Genomic DNA, 19,526 nt, shown 5'->3' on the forward strand with positions numbered 1-19,526 from the left:
TTTAAAATTTCAGGTTTGTAGCCACACATTTCCAAATATTCAAGGTTTTCAAGCACTTGAAAATGAAATTAATTTTTTCAAGCACTTTTCATTTTTTAAAGAACAAATCATGCAATTTTTTTGCGAGTTACGGACCCACTTCAAAGAAGTAGCCCGAAGCTATAGCTTGTTTATCTTATAGGCAAATCCGACCCTATATGTAATTCACTCTTACCTGCAGATTTTTGTAATTTTTACGAAAATTCGTCAGTTTTTACGGTTAAAGGATTTTTACAATTTTACCAATCTGAACGTGTGAATTCCAGAAGGTTCTTCAAAATCTTTTGTCTGTAAGCACACAAAATATCTCGTTTTTGAAGTCACGCAAATTGAAAATAAACATTCTGAGAAAGAAAACAAATCATAACGAGTAGATTGTTCTGTTAGAGCAAATGGGGAAGAAGGTTCCTTTTGTGTTAGGTTCTAATTTAATACTTGTCAATTATTATAAGTGTTGCAGCTGAATGCATAGCTCGTTTAGCCTATATTTTCATTTACATACTTGCCCAAATGGTTTTCAGTCCAAAATAGTGAAAATTGGCATATATTTAGCAGCCCAGTGACAGCTGTACTATTTGTATTTAATGTTCTTTTTTTTTCTTTTCTCCCATCAGAAAAGGGCACTCGCTATTCTCTTCTTTTTCATTGAACTATTCAAAAAAGAAAAAAATAATGATTTTTTTTGTTTTAAGATTTTGGAAGATGTGTTCTTACTATTTTAAGTCCTCCCAAAAGAAGGGGGCATTGCCCCTATACCCCCCTCCAATAAATCCAAATAATAGTCCAAATATAATAATTCTCCCTTTTGAACTAGTCAAAAAAAAAAAGATTTTTTAAAATTTTTTTGGAAGATGTGTTGTTACTATATAAAGTCCTTCCAAAACTGGGGGGGCATTGCCCCCCTCTGTCCCCCCATAAATCCGCCCATGGTCTCCTTAAGGAGCTCAACGATGAAATTAATTACCTGGTAACATTTTTTAAACTCTTTTAAAAGGAATTTCTTTTCATAAAGCTTTTAAGTATCCAAATGAAAAGAGTTGTGAAATTAATATTAATATAAATAAACTAACGCGTCGGATGTTATGTGTTAGAAGAGAGTGTATGTGTTTCTGTACCTTAATAAATTGTTTTTGTTACGTTGAATATTTATACTTTTACGTTTATACGAACATTTCACTCAAGAGTTATTTTACACATAAGTCTTTCCACGGAAAAACAGACATTTTGTCCCTGTACATAAAAGCTCTATATTTCATTTCAAAATGAGTAACAAATTTTTATTTCTTGATTAATAAATCGCGCATGTAGTATGTGTGATTTCTCAGGAAATGTTTTCTGTTTATCTATTTTTTTTTTAAACATTGCATCTATACTAATAATAAAGCTGAAAGTCTCTCTGTCCGGATCTCTCTCTCTCTCTCTCTGTCCGGATCTCTGTCTCACTGTCTGGATCTCTGTGACGCGCATAACGCCTAGACCGTTCGGCCCGATTTTCATGAAATTTGGCACAAAGTTAGTTTGTAGCATGAGGGTGTGCACCTCGAAGTGATTTTTCGAAAATTCGATGTGGTTCTTTTTCTATTCCAATCTTAAGAACAAAATTATCATAAGATGGTTGAGTAAATTACGAAATTATCATAACATGTAACCGTAACATGGACACAAGCCAATTGGCGAGAAATTTCACCATACATTATTTGCAAATATACAGACGAACCAAAAGACCTTTTAATTTTCTATTACAGGTAAGGCCGTGCGGGAACCACACTAGTATAAAATAAATATAGAGCTCATGTGCTGGACAAAATGTCTGATTTTCTGTGGAAGAGCCAGCTATTTTTCATTTTGAAACTAACATTAAAACATATTTAATAAGAAAGCAAAGTATGTATTTAAAAAAAAATACAACCATAGATTTAGAGGTTATTTTCCTAGGACTGCGAAATTCAAAATTGATGTTTCAAAGTTTGTCCTGCATGTGATAGGTAAAATTCACTTTAAAAAAATGACAGAAAAAAAGTTATTGATAAAGAATATCTTTACGTAACAAATCACGCATGCAAGTACTTCCTTCAATAGGTCAATTTTTTTTAAATTTTTAGCCCTAATTAATTTTGTTTATAAAATGTAAAGACCATTTTGTTTGATTTGAACCAAGTAGTGGAATCAACTACATACTTTTGTTTGTATTTGTAATATATTAACATGTTTTGGTAACAGAACCTTTTGTTATACGGATAGGCAACAATGCAGTATTCTAATGATTGATATTTTTAATTTGTACTTGAAACAAATGTAGGTTAGTAGTAGTATTAATAAATACAGTAGAACCTCTCAATGAGGGACACTAAGGGGGCCAGACAACTTGTCCCTTAAATAAAGTTGTCCCTTCTTCGGAGGTAGATGAATTGATGCATGATGTGTAATTAACTCAGAATAATTTCATAATGAATGCAAACTAATAGCATTTAAGATTAAATACTGAAAACGTATCATATATACTGAATAAAATTCTGAATTATTCAAACTGGAAAAAAAATATTAAAATTTTTTCAGACATTTTGTTGCATCAGAATAATGTAACTGATTTTCATTAATTGAAAGTTTTAATTTATGCGTTACATGGTTTGTTTGATGTCATGCATTTTGCAATGGAAAAGACAATTTGATCACATTTCAAGTTTTCTATAGCAAGCTTGTCATGGCGGCACACTATCTGAGTCCGTATATTGAAATTGTTGAAAGAGAAAAGCATGAATGTTAGTCTCAGTAAAAATTTTAGAATATATATTTGTTTATTTGCATGTTAATGTAAAGACACACTTTTATAATGTAAAGACAAACTTTTACCGGTAAATTTTTGGATAAAAAGTAAACCTTGAATTTCAATAATTTCAATATTTAATGCATTTATGCATATATTTTTTTTTTGTAATTTTTCTCTGTGACTGTCCCTTAAATAGAGTGTCCCTTAATGAGAGGTAAATTCATGGAGGTGCCTATTCAAAGGGACTAGGACCAGAAAAAGTGTCCCTTAAACAGAGTGTCCCTTAATGAGAGGTAAATTCATGGAGGTGCCTATTCAAAGGGACTAGGACCAGAAAAAGTGTCCCTTAAACAGAGTGTCCCTTAATGAGAGGTAAATTCATGGAGGTGCCTATTCAAAGGGACTAGGACCAGAAAAAGTATCAAATACAAATACAAATGTGACGACCAGCAACAGGCTCTGGGCCCAGCTAGGCTGGTCCTAGTCAATTAATTAGTCCCCAATGAAGATCAATGGCCCTCTTAAAGCTATCCACTCCCTTGCTCATTACCGCCTCTTCCGGTAAGCTATTCCAAGTGCCCACGACCCTGCTAAAGTAGTAGTTTTTCCTGATTTCCAAGTTAGCCTGAGATTTAAATAGCTTAAAACAATGACCCCTTGTCCTGCTTTCCCCGCAAAAATTTAATCCAATTACATCTTTCATTTTGATAAATTTAAATAACTGAATCATGTCCCCTCTGACTCTCCTTTGCTCCAGGCTATACATGTTAAGCCTATTAAGTCTGGTATCATAATCTAAATCTGAGAGTCCCCTTACTAATTTAGTTACCCTTCTTTGAACCCTTTCCAATACAAAAATATCTTTCTTCAGATAAGGCGACCAAAACTGAACAGCATATTCCAAATGAGGTCTTACTAAACTCCTATATAAAGGCAGAAGAACTTTCTTAGACAGAGTCCCTTAAACAGAGTGTCCCTTAATGAGAGGTAAATTCATGGAGGTGCCTATTCAAAGGGACTAGGACCAGAAAAAGTGCCCCTAAACAGAGTGTCCCTTAATGAGAGGTAAATTCATGGAGGTGCCTATTTAAAGGGACTAGGACCAGAAAAAATGTCCCTTAAACAGAGTGTCCCTTAATGAGAGGTAAATTCATGGAGGTGCCTATTCAAAGGGACTAGGACCAGAAAAAGTGTCGCTTAAGTAGAGGTGTCCCTTAGAGGAGGTACTGATGTATTTAGTTTCCATAGGCGATTTTATTTTTTTGTGCAGACAAAACAGTTTTTAGCCGGCTTTAAAACAAAGAGTTTAAATATATTTCTATGAATCTTGTTATCCTGTTAGGTGAATAAAAAAAATCCATGTTTTAACACTGTCACCGTCCTATGATTTAAAATTTTCCAGAATTAAAACAATTACATGAATGAAGATCGAATAATAGAAATTGTAAGCAGCATTTCAACCCATCGCAATCAACGACAGTCCTGTTCCTTTTAAGGAAAGACAGTCACCGATAGCTCTTCCACCAGCCACTCTTTTCTAAGTTTCCGAACTCGAAAACGACTCTCTATTTTCAATCAAACAAATCCCAGAACGATTAAAGAAAAGAAAATTCCTTTTCAACACCACGCGTTCCCAAGAGCGAGCCCATTACTCGTTAAAAAAAAAAAACTCCAGATTCCGAACTTTTGTAACAGCTTATTCTCGTTTTTTTTTACGAGACTGTTTCAGTCGGGTCTCCGGAGCGGAACCAATCTTTCGGCCATGCTTCAAAGAGCGTGAGTTCCACTTGATGTTCCACTGCCTCTGATTGTGACAAACTTCTCTTGAATGGTATTGCGCGTTTTCATCTTCTAAATCCCGACACCCACTTTCACTGGTGTTCCAGTAAGATTTTTAAGCTCGGAAATAAAGAAAAGTATATTTCATTCCATGAAGGGAAGATGAGGCAAAATAAACAAATGCGGGTTTGTTTTATTTTACATTGTGCAGTGAGACACAAAAGACTGAAATGTTTTACTTCTTAAAGCAGAAAAATAATATGAATAAAATTTTTGCTGGCATTAAGAATCATTAAATGGTATACGTTTGAATTTTCAAGCTGTGGAGCAAACTAATCTGCAACATCCTCATATATATATATATAATATCCAATGATCAAGTAACCAGCGTGTTTCAACAATGAAACTCGCGCCACGGCATGATCATTTGATAATATGTTTTGGTAATGTTTAACATGCAAGGAAAGGCTTTATTGTGACAAGGCTAAACTCGATCCGGCAACTTAATTCTTTTACTGTTAAGACTGTGTTTTTTCAGGAGAATGAAGAAACAAAAGAATGGTTAACAATGAACGTTATCTACTGGAGTTTAGGGTTAATCCACTGGAGTAAGGGCAGACCCCGAAGTGGTTTTTTGGAGCGAAAAAGTAGGAAATAAGGAATCAAAAATTTAAAAGGTAGGAAAAGTAGGAAAAAATCACTTAAAAAAGAAGGAAAAAATAGGAAGAGATAGGACTACACACACGTCAAGAGGAAACAAATTTAGCGTAAATTTTATTTCTAATGTAAAATAAACTAATATTATTTTTGATTTAAAACTGTCCCAAAAATAAACCAACAGTACTTTTCAAGTATCAAAGGAATTTAATGTAAGACCGAGTCGCAAAAACAAAACGAAAGAAACAAGCTGACAATCACCAGTATGAAAAATAAACTGGTGGAAACAAAGATATAAATTACAAAAATATGAAAAAAAAATCTAAACAAAGAAACACCTTTCAACAATACAGTAATAAAATTTTTAATGGTTAAAGAATAAAATGCAATATGGCAATCTCAAAAAAACAACAACAACAATAATAATAAGAGTAATAATAATAAAATTTATATTTTGGTACAATAAAACCATTTTTGTTAAGGATTTTGTTTTGTCAAAAACGAAAACATTCCTTCGAGAGCATCCATTTATCATTTGAAAATACTAACACTTTCAGCTCCTGTTGTCATAAACTATGATACAAAAAGCAAAGCAAATATTAAATTACATAAAAATTAGTCAAAAACTTTGTACTGCATAGTGAATAAAATATGACAACGTATATAAAGTACAAATTAAGAATGGAAAAAGGTTAAAAAACCAGCAAAGTTTTTAGTCGGGTGAACCTGTCTTCGTTTTTAATGCACTGATGATGGCACTTGTATTTTAGAGTGCCGAAACAGCTGTTTGCTGGTTTTTAAACCTTTTTCCATTCTTAATTTGTACTTTATATACGTTGTCATATTTTATTCACAAATATTAAATTAGTTTTAGTTAAGAATAATCAGCAGCTGACATGCATTTTTGCATAAGCAAGGGCAAATGTTTGAATTTGAAAAAAAAGGAAATGGACTGAAAGTGCAGAACTAAAATTAATTTGTTCTTAAATATGGGACATAAAATTTATAACAAAATAATAAAACTAAATAAATCACGAAATAAGTAAACTGAAGGGCTTGTATTATGCTATGTATTTTTAGCATTCAACATAAATTTTTGTTTCAGGCACGTCATTTATGGGGGTCAGTGGGGTCAATTTCTCCCCTCCCTGGCTTTTGAAAATTAATGCTTAACTATACAAGAGTTTGTGCGGTTTTTGTTGTTTTCAGATAAAATTTGAATATACATCCTTTGATAGCCACCCCCAGGGGAAAAATCAAAATGATTGGCCAGTTTTAATTTTAATCAAGCAATAAAAACGAATATTGTTTCATTGTCTTGATGATTTTTACCCCCTTCTTGTTCCAACATTTTTGTCACGGAAAAAAAACATGATGGTAAACATAACATTTTTATCAAAGACAAAGATCTGTTTCTAATGTTTATCTGTGCATAAAAGGGAAGGCATGTAGTTTCTCTCAATCCTCACCATGCAACAAAAATGTTCAATCGGAAATTGTTTACAAAATTGAGAGTGAGGGGGGGAGCACCTGGCATGAAATACCTGCATATATCTCTTTCTCCCCCCCCCCCTTCCTTTGATAAGGCGCCCTGAGTACAATAACTTACAGTAGATACGCCGCATCGGTATAATTGCCGCACCCAGAAAAGAGTAAATCTGTCAAAAAAAATTTGAAGAAAATGTGCGGAATGCCGTAATGCCATAAACGCATCAGCACATAAAAATGATAAGCAACACCTCGATCAGAGGATTTTATCAGAGTAGAAAATATCCATAAAAAAAGAAAAAAAAATTCAGTAATTATTTGCTTGTGGCTCTATCCCCCAACTTTTAAAAAAGTCAAGAAATAAAAACGGAATCTCGCATTTAAATTAATTTCCGATTTTTGGAAAAAAATCGGAAACGTTTTGCTCATCTAGGTTTTGCAGTGTTTTTTTTTTTTTTGCAAATACTCTTTGCAAAGGAAAAAAATGAAATTTAGATTTTATAATCATGTTTACGATTTAGAATGAACATTGAACAATAATCATATTTATGTATGAAAAAAGTTAATTTCCTCGATTATTTTTGAAGTGGTCGTTTTTGCGAATTTCTGTTATCTGTAGCTTTTATTTTGTACTAACATTAATAAAATATGTACAGTGTACATATTTTTCATTTTTTGCTTCCTTACGTTCCTTTTAAGGTTTTACATTGCCTTTCTGTTTAAATAGAGCTTTATTTCACTTGTAATCAACAAAACAAAAAATTGGTGAATAGGAAATTTACGACTTTTCCCGCACTTTTTGAAGTAGGCCGTTTTTTTTAATTAAAACTTCTAATTGACGGGTAAATAATATATATTTGCATCAGAATGTGCCAATATCTATTTCTTTATTGTTTCGTTAAAGCAGTAGGAGGAGGAGATAAAAAGAAAAGTCGATCATAAACGCTGCAACGGCAAAAAAGTCGCTAACGAAAATTTAACTTTAAACACGCTAACGTCGCGGCGTTCCTTCCAGAAATTACTGCAGTCAGTCAATGAAAAGCTCAGGATCGGCTTGTTTCTTTTGCTTTTCAAAATTGAAACATGTAGAAAATTATAGATGCGGTATTGTAAAAATAAGAATCAATGCACAATTAGAAGTGCTATACTAAAGAAAGAAAAAGTAGGAAAATAAGGAGAGAGCTCTAAAAAGTAGGAAAAAGTAGGAAAAATAGGAACTCTTTGGGGTCTGCACTGTATCCGCCACACCCATTATAAGCGCCGCACCAGCAATTTTTTTTTTCTTTTTTTCTTGTATGCGCCGCGGCGCTTATTCCCAAAAATACAGTAAATAAATAAACAAACAGCAAAATAATTTACACTTTTACATTTTTCATTATTAAAAAATGGATTCAAGTTCATAGAATCTCCTTTCAATCTGTAATTACAAAACTAAAAACATGATTATTATAGTATATTCACTTAAAATGACCATTCTGCTTCTTATAGGCAATTTGGAAAAGTGTACAATATTTTTAAAAATCTTTTAACATAAGGATTTTATTTTTTCACTTATTAGAACTGAAATTATTGTTACCTTTGTTTAAAATTATTCCACGTACAAAATACATAGAATCAAAATCAATCGTGAAAAAAAAACCAAGACCTACAGGAAGGGTCTGGACCCCCTGGACCCCTCCCTTTTGTGTGCCACTGGGTGGACAGCATCTAATCAACATACTTTTTTTTAAGGTGTTAGTGCTAGTAATAGCAACCTGCCTTGTGTATGTCCTCATTCTATAGAGTAGAAAACATTGTTTTGCAAGTCATGTCACGTACATGTTTTGCTAAAACTTACAACTAATGTATCAGTGGAAATATTTTCTTTACAAAGCCTAAGGTTTATTCTCGTTGTTGTTGGAATGAAATTTTTTTGATAAAGATAAGTCAATTTTGAACCTCTAATTTTGAGGCAGTAGAAAAAAGAAAAATCATTTTGTTCTGGAAGCATGCACATCTATACCAGTACCATAAAATACACTGACCATCTGAGATCGAAGGATAACTGATATAAGGAATGGTTTACATGTCCATTCCCATGTCGTCGCCTCAGAGTAACAGTAGGATTACTGTTATTTCTGAGACTAGATGTCTTAAGATTGCTGCTCTGAGGTAACAATATTTTACTGTACTTCATGGGTAAAAGAAAAAACAATCTAAATCTATATATTTACGAAAATTACAGTAGCAAAAAGTTCATTAATATTTCACTACTATAGGCTACTATTGAACATTGATAATGATACAAATAAGCAAAGTTATATATTTACACAACAGTTTTTATCTATCAATAAGCCACAGATGTTAATTAATTCTATTAACTTTTTAGTTGAACCAACAGTTACATATTCAGTAAGTTCCCGCCCTATAGCCAGGGCTAAGGCTATATAGTGCTATTAAGCACGAAATTGCAGTCCTCGGCTGGAATTGACTGAGCTGGCGATGTATTTCAACAGTTACATACTTTCAAACCAGCGCTAATTTTACTGAAATAAACAGTAATGTAGAATTGTTTTACTAAAATTATAAAATTGCATTGGTTTTGGATAGAAATATGGAACAAAACCCAAGTATATTGTAAAATAATGACAGTAAATATACCTATATAATTATGTGAAATTACTCTTATTGCATGCTTGTCTTCAGGAAGAGGAGGAGAAGCAGGCACCTCCAAGTTTGTTTCCTTTCTTTTAATCAGACAGTAAGAGCTGTCATCAGTTTCACACACATAGCAAAGCCAACTATCATTTTTCAGAATCTAAAAAAAAAAGAAAGAAGGAAACAAAATGTCCAAGGCCATCCTAAGATTTGGAAAAATGCACCTTTGTTTCATTTATGCTATTTTTAGTGAATCTTTAAGCTTTGGGTTTGGTTTTTTCGTTAATTTTCTGATGTTATTATATGTACACATAGATATGCATTAAAATAAATATGTATAAATCATTATATATATATATATATATATATATATATATATATATATATATATATAACACATATGCAGTTCAGTTTTGGTCGCCTTATCTGAAGAAAGATATTTTTGTATTGGAAAGGGTTCAAAGAAGGGTAACTAAATTAGTAAGGGGACTCTCAGATTTAGATTATGATACCAGACTTAATAGGCTTAACATGTATAGCCTGGAGCAAAGGAGAGTCAGAGGGGACATGATTCAGTTATTTAAATTTATCAAAATGAAAGATGTAAATGGATTAAATTTTTGTGGGGAAAGCAGGACAAGGGGTCATTGTTTTAAGCTATTCAAATCTCAGGCTAACTTGGAAATCAGGAAAAACTACTACTTTAGCAGGGTCGTGGGCACTTGGAATAGCTTACCGGAAGAGACGGTAATGAGCAAGGGGGTGGATAGCTTTAAGAGGGCCATTGATCTTCATTGGGGTCTAATTAATCGACTAGGACCAGCCTAGCTGGGCCCAGAGCCTGTTGCTGGTCGTCACATTTGTATTTGTATTTGTATATATAATAAGAAAATTGAAAACAATTGAAAAATTTACACAATTTAGGTGCAACTGCAGTTTTTAAAATTAAAATATTTTGAGATTTGAACATGAGGAAAAAAGAAAATATGTGGGTATGCTAACAATGTAAAAGTGACAAATAAGCATAAGATAATCAGGTACTACGAGGGGCGCTAGTGTTGCTGTGGTGATATTTTGCTGCTCCTGAGATAAGTGATTTTTTACTGTAATTTTTTTATTTTACTGCTTTAATTTCAGTATTTTTTATTGTATTTTTTATCATATAATTAAGTATTTTTGTGCTTTTAAGTCTTATTTTTGATTAAGTTGCTTTCTTAAAGTGTTTTTCTATTCTTCGTAGCTAAGCCTAAAATGTGCTGATTTGTTGTTGTTAAGCCTGAGTGCTCTGTTAAGTGTGTAACTTGTTTATTTTAATTTACTGCTTGTCTTAGGATTTTGTAATTTTTTGTACCTTTTACTTCCAATGCTTTCTAATTCTAACAATTAGTTTATTTCTTCAATTTTGCATTTTTGTATTGACTTTTAAGTGTATCATTTTGAGCTAGAATGGGGGGTTATATGCATAATGAAGGAGGTTAAAAGTGGTAAAGGGGACAAGTGGATTTCTTGTGACTTATGTCAGATGTTCTGCTTGTTTAACCTGTCACCCGTGAGGGTCTTCCTCCTGAAATGCATCGCGTAGCGGGGAGAGAAAACTGTAGGCGAAGTTTGTTTTTCTGCAGGGCTCCTCTTTTTCGCGCAGCGGCGTATACAAAGAAATTCACGGCTTTCCGGCGAAATGGTCTCTTGAATACGTACTGCCAAGAAGGCGTGTTTACGATGGCCTTTGTTGACCGCTGTAAGATATCTCCTTCAGAAAACGACACTTTGCTTCTATTACCCTTTTCGGTGTTGTGCTAGTTTTAGGATTCACGATTTTATCCTATCGTTTTCTTTTCTTTTCCCCTTTAGTGTTCATATTACCTTAAATATGCTTCATTTATGTAAGAAATTCATTTAAAAATACAAGTTGTAATTTTATTAAAGAACCTCATATAACAAGTGGAAGTATTTACTTTTGTAAAATACTTTTCAATATTATTATATTATTTTATTCAATCATTTTGAGTTTTCTAGAAAAAGTGCTGAAATTACATTTTTGCACATGACTGGGTGATTTCGCAATCACACATAAAACAAAGGAAAAAGTCAAATTCTTTTGACAATTCGTATACGAAGGATAAAACAATCGGCCGAATAAGATTGAAATTGCAGAATGCAAAACTGCAATTACCAGTGTTTTACGGAAATGTTCGGTCTACCACTGATGTCTTTGGTGGGTAAATACTAATATTTGCCGACGAATGCCAACAGACCGGAAATTAACGGCTCAAAGCCCCTTCCAAAATTTTTAAACGTTCCTTCTCACCTCCCCCCCCTTTAAAAATTTATTTTTTAAAATAAATGAAATTATTTTTGTTGAAAAATTTTACTAACTCGCTGTATCTGTATCTTTTTGATGAATGTCAGTTGTCTCAGTAGCAATTACTTTGAAACATTTTGCAGTTTCTTTTTCTTTTCTTTCTGTTTTTTCTTTCTTTCTTTCTTTTCTTTTCTTTTCTCTTTTTTTGAGCTCCTTTGTTATTGAAATTTTCAAATATAAATTAAATGATTCTGTATCTTAATTGATTTGTATATTGTACAATTTCTTTAGTCGACTGTTTTCTGCTAATAAACAGAAAAAATCATCTAAGCGAGCGATTCACAATCGGTGGTCCGACGGACCGGACCGGACCGGCACAAAATAATAATAATAATCATTATTATTATAGCAATTTTCAAATATTTATCAACCATCTTTCCATTTAAATGTTTCGTGAGAGATCTTCAATACCAAGTAAAGTTTATTCATGTATATGTTTACTATTCTTGTCTTTATTAATTTTGAAAAAAAAAATCACACCGGCACCCGAACTTTTTCTTCAATGGGAGTGCGAGTCTCTCGAAAGTTTATTTATTAATTATTCATTCGTTCGAGAAAAACGAACTGAAAAAAAAGTAGTAAAATGGGCCGGTATTTGTTTTTCCCATAAATTTTTGAGGGTCTACGAAACATATATATATGTATTTTTTTAATATAAAAAAGAAAAAACACCAGTCTGGGATTTTTTTTCAAAAGGTTTTACTGGTCCGCGGGTCAAAAAAGGTTGAGAAATGCAAATCTGAGCCATCATTTTTCCTAAATAAAGAGCTCCTTTGGTTCTGAAAGCAATTTCTTGAATTTTGCGAAGCATATTCGTGTTTTTTGTATTAGATCATCGCAATTTTTCTGTTTTACTGATTCTTGAGCAGAGTTGTTAGAAAGTGGATTAGTTTTTGTTGTCTTTTATTTTTGTGGTTGCAATTTGATATATCAAATGTTAGCAGAAAAAAATCAAAATTCTCTTAATTTGAGAGCGCCATACGCTATATATTTTTTACGTATTTTATAACTTACAAAGAAAATAAATGTATTTTAGAAGTAGGATTTCTAATGGGCATGCAGGCTATCGGGATACGCAGGTCCTGATTTAGAAATTTTGGAACTGTAAGCCCGAGCCATCTGCGGGGACCCCTTGCACAATCAAAGAAGGTGCCATAAGAAGCGGACTCTCATATATTTTTTTTACCATTAAAACCGTACCCCCTGCCCCCAAAAAAGTTCACTGCCGTAGTTTGCACCCACATGGCTAACCTGCATTTGCAGGACTATAGACTGCAGTACACTGACGCTGTAATGAAGACAAATGTTATATTTCAACCCATATTTCACTCACTTTATGAAGGCCCCATTCACTACCACCTGTGACAACTATATCACACAGGAACAACCTAAACATTATTGGTAATTAATTTTTCACAAAGACCCAAATGTGACCTATTTTCTTTAAAAAATGTATATACTTAAAACATAAATTAACATAAAAAAGGAAAACCAAAAATTCGGGGAATGTAGCAAATTCTCAGTCTACCGTAAATGACTAGTCGTTCTTTCTTTCTTTCTTTTTTTTTTTTTTTTGAATTGAAAAAAAAAATTGCTTTTCCCGTAAATGAATTAATTATAAGTAATTTAATTGGTTAATTAGTGTTAATTTATAATGTTTATTTTTTATTTAGCATTTTTATTATCGACTGCACTGTCTATAAACCGTTGAGAAAACATGTTTGGTACGTGTAGTTGAGTTTCATGGAATGGGCTGTTTCTTCTTTGTCCTAACAGTTGAAACCACAGAGAACCATGCTATTGTATTGTGAGCAGAACAAGTACAAACCAGTATTTTGTCACATGAAGGACGAATGCTTACTATGTTGCAGTTTGCAGTAAAATGGGGAATGAAATGTCCGTGAGTCAAGTCAGAACCGCCCCTTGTGCACGTATTTGTGGAGGGCAATGAAAAATCGGACGCTTTCACCCCACCTGTTTTCACAAGGGAATTCAAAAGAAAGGTTTGTTGCTAATACCAGCAGCTTCACGTGCTTGGTTGCACTGGAGGCTTGAAATCACATTTCTCTCAGTAAGAAGATAGTCGTGAATATTTGATTTCATACAATTGCGGCTGGCATTTTTCTGTTCAAAAGTTTTCTTACAAGCCTTCTTCAAACACAATTAAAAGCGTCTTTCAATACATTTTTCAAAATGTTGCTGTTACTATGGACCAAATATTTTTAATAATACGGGTCAACTAATTCGTAATTTGAGCAATTTTATTTTTCCTGAAAACTAAAAAAAAAAGATGAGTGAATTGCAGCTTTTTAAAAAGATTTATGCAACTATTGCATATAAATAATCTTTTATTTTTTGCGTCGTCAAAAACCGGGGACTTCAGAGGAATGAAAATACGTAAAGCCAAAAAATGCGAAATTCTAATGCTGAACGGACAGCGATTTCTTACGCGTTAGTCCAAGTAAGGCACATAATCTAGAGCTCTAGATGAAATGTGTGAGATTTTAGAAAGTTTCAAAATTCAAGAATCATTTTCTCACACATGTAAAATTTTGCCATCCCCCCCCCCTTTCTCCAATTTCGATCCCCAAAAATCTGAACACCATCTCGGATTTTTGAAACCCGGCTATATTAAATAGATTAATCCTGCAAGTGTAGATATTTACGCGAGGTAAAGAGTCTCTTTGAGAAATTTCAAATTCAAAAGCAGTAGATAGTACAATTTGGAAAAAAGCTAGTGACAACTACTTTCGTTCATTTCGCCTAAGCTTAAAGCGGTGACCTCTTGTTATGAACATGTTAGAAAATTAAATAAATAGGCAAACAATCTTATACAAATTATGTTTACGTAATTTTCGAAAAAAGAAAAATATATATATAACTATTTATTTATATAAAATGTAAAAACTTGTTTATCTGGATGTAAAATCTTCCAAGAAAAGTAAAGGTATAGGAAAAACAAAATTTAAATATTAAAAACTGGAGATTCCAAAAAAAAAACGAAAAGGAAAAGGAAACCTAGAGCCGAAATTTATTTTATAATTTAGATTACAAAAAATGTATATACAGTAAAACCTACAAGTGACCACCCTTTGGGCCAGCTTAAACGGTTACTATATAGAGGTGGTCCCTATATGGAGTTTCTATTAAAATACTTACTTATGTCATCAAGTGAAATACTAAACTAAATAATATACTGAATTAAATAGTGAATTGATTAATAACAACTACAATAATAGGTTTCTTTCAAAACAGAACAATATATAAAGGTTAAGGTCAAGGAAGTGAGAAAATGGGAAGGAAAGGTCGCCTTACACAGGTGTAAGTATCATTACAATACAGAACGAATTGGTCACTTTACACATTATGCAGGTGGTCATGGTCAGTATAGAAAGGTACATTCTGTGTATTTTATTATAGAAGAATTTTTTTCTTTCTGAAAATGGTCACTTTGATAAGGTGGACACTTTATCAAGATGGTCACTTTAGCAGGTTCCACCGTATTTATAAATTTATGCATGTATATATGAGTATATGTGTACACACAGAGAAACTCTCTACGTACACGAGCACGAATATCCAGGGAATTCCGAGCTTAATTTTTTTGGGAAGGAGAAATTTACAATTACGAAAGAAATATCGAATTTTACCAAATGGTAAAAAGACCATGGTAATCGCCCGACCATTTTTGTGGTATGATATTTTTGGGGGAGGGGAAAAATCACATTGACCTCACTTCTAATAAGGGTTCTTCATCTGGGTGGACTCCAATTTCTTCCTCAGACCCGGGGAATAGGGGGAGCTAACAAAGCGCTTATTGTTAGCCGATGCACTCCAACCATACCTCCTGCAGATAAAGGGGTGTGAGAATGCAAAACTGTTTTTCCTCTGAAAATGAAGTTGGCGATTTCTTGGCGTCTTAAGGGGTTGCCCACCCATAAACAGGTGAGTGAAAATTAAGAATAGATAGCACGTGTGTCCACGATTTCAAAATGGCGGACGTAACATTTATTGTATCTACTAGAAAAAGAAAAACTCCGCGACATATAACGACTATTTGTACTGCATATTTTCATTCCAAAAGAGGAAACAAGACGTACTGTTCTCGCATTAGAAAATTGACATAAAATTGTCGTGAAAATTTTTTGTCTTCTAATTTTAAAATGGTTAACCAGGTTTTTTTTGGTTTAAACGGGGTTTATTTGGTTTTCTAGAATAAAAGAACCCTCAAAACTTTTAGTAATAATGAAGTAAAAGTACTGGTAAATAGCGAATGGTTAAGCTGATTTTATTTTTTCAACTTCTGAAATTTTTTTAATAAATATATTTTTTTAAGAATTAATAAAGGGGCCATTTCATAGTATTTTTCCGAATGTAAGGCTTCAACATTTTTTTTTTTTTGCAATAACTGCTTGATGTACTGTTTGATGAGCATATTGTTTTATTTTGAGTTTGCGTGTTGGTAGGACTAACTCAAAATAAAACGATGTGCAAATTAAACTGTAAATTAAACTTGGTTAGTCATTCAGCTTGGACACAAATGAATTAAAATTTTCGAAAAAGGTAGAAGTGTACAAGTCCTTAAGTATACACTAAGATATACAAGAAGGGTGTAAAAGAATGCAAAGAACAAAATTATTAATGTAAAAACATTCAGTGAAGAAAGTCGAGCAAGTTTTACAGAAGCAATTGCAAACAGAATTTGAAACACGTAAAACACCAGGATTGACGCCTTAAAACGCAGGAAACGGCAAAGATACTAATTTTTTACACCTAATCTGTGAAATTCGGTACATATATTTGTTCTAGAACATAAAATCCGCAAATCCAAATTGTCAGTTTCCATGTCCATTTTTTATAATTGCTGAAATCCGTGATGATTTTAACTGACTTTCCAGTTGCACGGGTACTCTACAATTACATGTTTGTTCAATATTAAGGGATAGCATTTCTAAATGTTTAAATCCGAGACAGGTTTATAGTTTGCAATATTACTGGGTAAAAATTGTAGATGTTTGTTGTTTTTGAATAGTTACATAATTCAGAAAGTTCATTTTGTCATCAGAGCCTATCCTAGGGTGTCGGGCCGCTCGTGTGTAAAGACTTAATGTGCCGCCCCTGAAGAGCAATTTTCATGTTTTGACTAACACTTAAGGCCCATATAAATTTTTCTTCAAATTCCTGTATCAAGTTCTAATTCAAAAAAAAAAAAAAAAAAACAGAGAAGAAGGATGAATTTATGTAAAAAGTTAGAAACTCCTTAGGTACAATTTATATCTTTGAAGAAAGTAATAGGTACCGAAATTTACTAGTCGTAAAAATCCATTTTATACTCTGTCTTTGGTGACATCAGAAGAAGGGGAGAGGATCGTCCCCAGAAAATATACGAAATTGGCGTATGAAAAATAGCTGTAATTAATCTTTGGTTGTGTTTAGTTGCAAGGACAAAAGAGTCGGGAACATTCAAGGTCCATGGAGAAATTTTCAATATTGACGTCAAAAATTGCAGTTTTAGGAAATTTTGCGAGACTTGAGGGGATAGTAATGTTGGGAGTTCTTTCCTGAAATTCTTTCAGAATTGATGTCAAATTGCAGCTATTTTGTGTTACATTAGTTTAGGAAGGATGGGCGCTCCTCCCCGAAAATTTTCTGAAGCAGAAGTTTTAATCACGCAATTTTGGGTTATCTTTGTTGAAATTGCTGGAGGGAGGAAGATTCGGTCGTCTCCTATCGAAAGTTTTTGAAATTGAGGTTTAAAACCCAAATTTAGGCTGTTTTTGGTGACGTTAGGGGGTCTGGCATCTTTCCTCCGGTATTTTATCGGCACTATTGTTTCAAAAACACATTTTTGGCTAGATTTGGACACGATAGGGGAAACGGGAAAATATTCCGAACTGAAATATTTTTCGGAATCAAAATCAATTTTAGGCTATTTTTATAAAGGAAGGATTTTGGGGCTCTAAATAGCGCAATTTTGTGCTAACTTTAGTGACGTTAAGGAAACCGGGAATTGTATCTTGAAATATGTATCTTGAAATTATGAAATGCAAAATTATACATTGTAAAAAACATTATTTTATAAAATTACTATCAATTGAAAAAAAAAAAAGTTCAACTTTCGAGTAACAAAATGTTTTAATTCTCAATCATTATTAAACAAATCAAGAATATATTAATCAAAAAATTTATGAGCTTATTAAATGATTGATAACTCTAGAAGCATTTGCATCGAGAATAAAATCTTTTGCAGCTTTTTCTTTTGTGTGGAAAATAACGCACTTGACAGTTTCAGAGCTAGCTCAGTTAGAATATCACGATCTATCAATGTTCGATAGGGTGGAGCGAAAAAAAACGATTTTTTTTTTTTTTTTTGCGAGTTGCTATAGCACGGAAAAGTTGCGATTGGTTAAGACTTAAAAGAAAAAAAATGAAATTGGATAATATCTTCCAGTTGTGCAACAAGCCTGAAAATTTAAAAAAAAATGGAAAATTTTATGTGTTTTTACGAATTTTTTAAAACTTTTGAGTCTATGATGTTTTTAATGCTCTAAGACGGAAATGTTGCAAATGATGAAGCCTTCAGAAATTAAAAAGAAATGTTGAAATACAATACCTTCTAATTTATGAACAGGCCTAAAATATCGAAAAAATTGAGAATTTCAGCTTTTCTTTGAGATTTAAAAAAATGGTTTTTTTTTTTCGGTTTTTTTTTTTAGCAATATAGGGAAAACTCTTTTATAAAGCACTATTACACAAAAGTATTCATTTATTTATTGATTCTGAAGGTATCTTCTAACCATGCAACCCCATTCTTAACAGTAATAAGCCATTTTCAAATATTAGAAGGTTGTAAAATATTTAACAAAATTTCTACCTTCTAGTACATTAGTCTTACTTTTTTTAGTGTTACTTGTTAAAACTAATTTATAATCAGAGTTTTTGGAAAATTGGGGTTTAAACCAGGTTTTTTTTGGTTTAAACCGGGTTTATTTGGTTTTTATTACTATTTGTAAGAAAAACAATTTTATTTTAGGAAAATCATGAAGGTTTTATTATTAATTGTTAAGGAATGTTTTATATTCATATTTGTACCTAATTGCTTCGTAATTCATTAAATAACTAAGAGTAAAATCTTATAATATATCATTTTCTCATACTTGGAGATTTCTATAGGAGAATAGTGTTTGAAAAATTTTAACTCCTATAAAAAGTACAATACGTAAATGAGTCTTGGTATAAATAATCAAATAAAGAATTTACGGTAATAGTTCATACGTTATTAATTGCAAATAACCAAGAATAAATTCTTGCAAATTAATTTGCTCATAATCATAGCTATCTACTATAAATAAAAAAATAAAAGTTAAATTAAAATCACGCATTTTAAAGCATGGAAAGTATTTTGTAGTATCTGCAAATGAATCATAAGTTTGATGTACATTATACAACTTTAAGAATAAAAAGTTCAACGAATATTTTGTCAAAAGATTTTACCTAATGTATCAGTAACAACAATTATAGAAACAGGACAAGTAGGTTTTAAGATAATCGTTATGTTTTTCATTGTAGACATTATTTCTCTTGGTTTAATGCATGTAACCAAGGAAAAAAAATCGTTTTAATTAAAAGCCTCAAACTTAAATGAAAATACTCTTTAAACATATTTTAATAATAAAGACTGTCATAAAAAAATAGTGTTTATTGATTCTTCCACCATTCTGAGTACATGAGACTTCTTTTATTATATTGGGATAAAAAAAAAGTTCTTTGAAAGGTGAAAATGTAGCATTATTATTA

General features: G+C 32.3%; 1 protein-coding gene across 1 annotated transcript in view; it reads right to left on the reverse strand.

The window, feature by feature from the left end:
• LOC129218730 (DNA (cytosine-5)-methyltransferase 3A-like) overlaps positions 1-19,526 on the reverse strand; it is a 130,450-nt gene that overhangs the window by 58,000 nt on the left and 52,924 nt on the right. Inside the window, exon 12 of the mRNA XM_054853053.1 lies at positions 9,371-9,527. Coding sequence (XP_054709028.1) covers positions 9,371-9,527 — 157 coding nt within the window. The remainder of the gene's footprint in view (positions 1-9,370; positions 9,528-19,526) is intronic.

Source organism: Uloborus diversus, chromosome 3 (assembly GCF_026930045.1).
Source record: "Uloborus diversus isolate 005 chromosome 3, Udiv.v.3.1, whole genome shotgun sequence".
NCBI lineage: Eukaryota > Metazoa > Arthropoda > Arachnida > Araneae > Uloboridae > Uloborus > Uloborus diversus.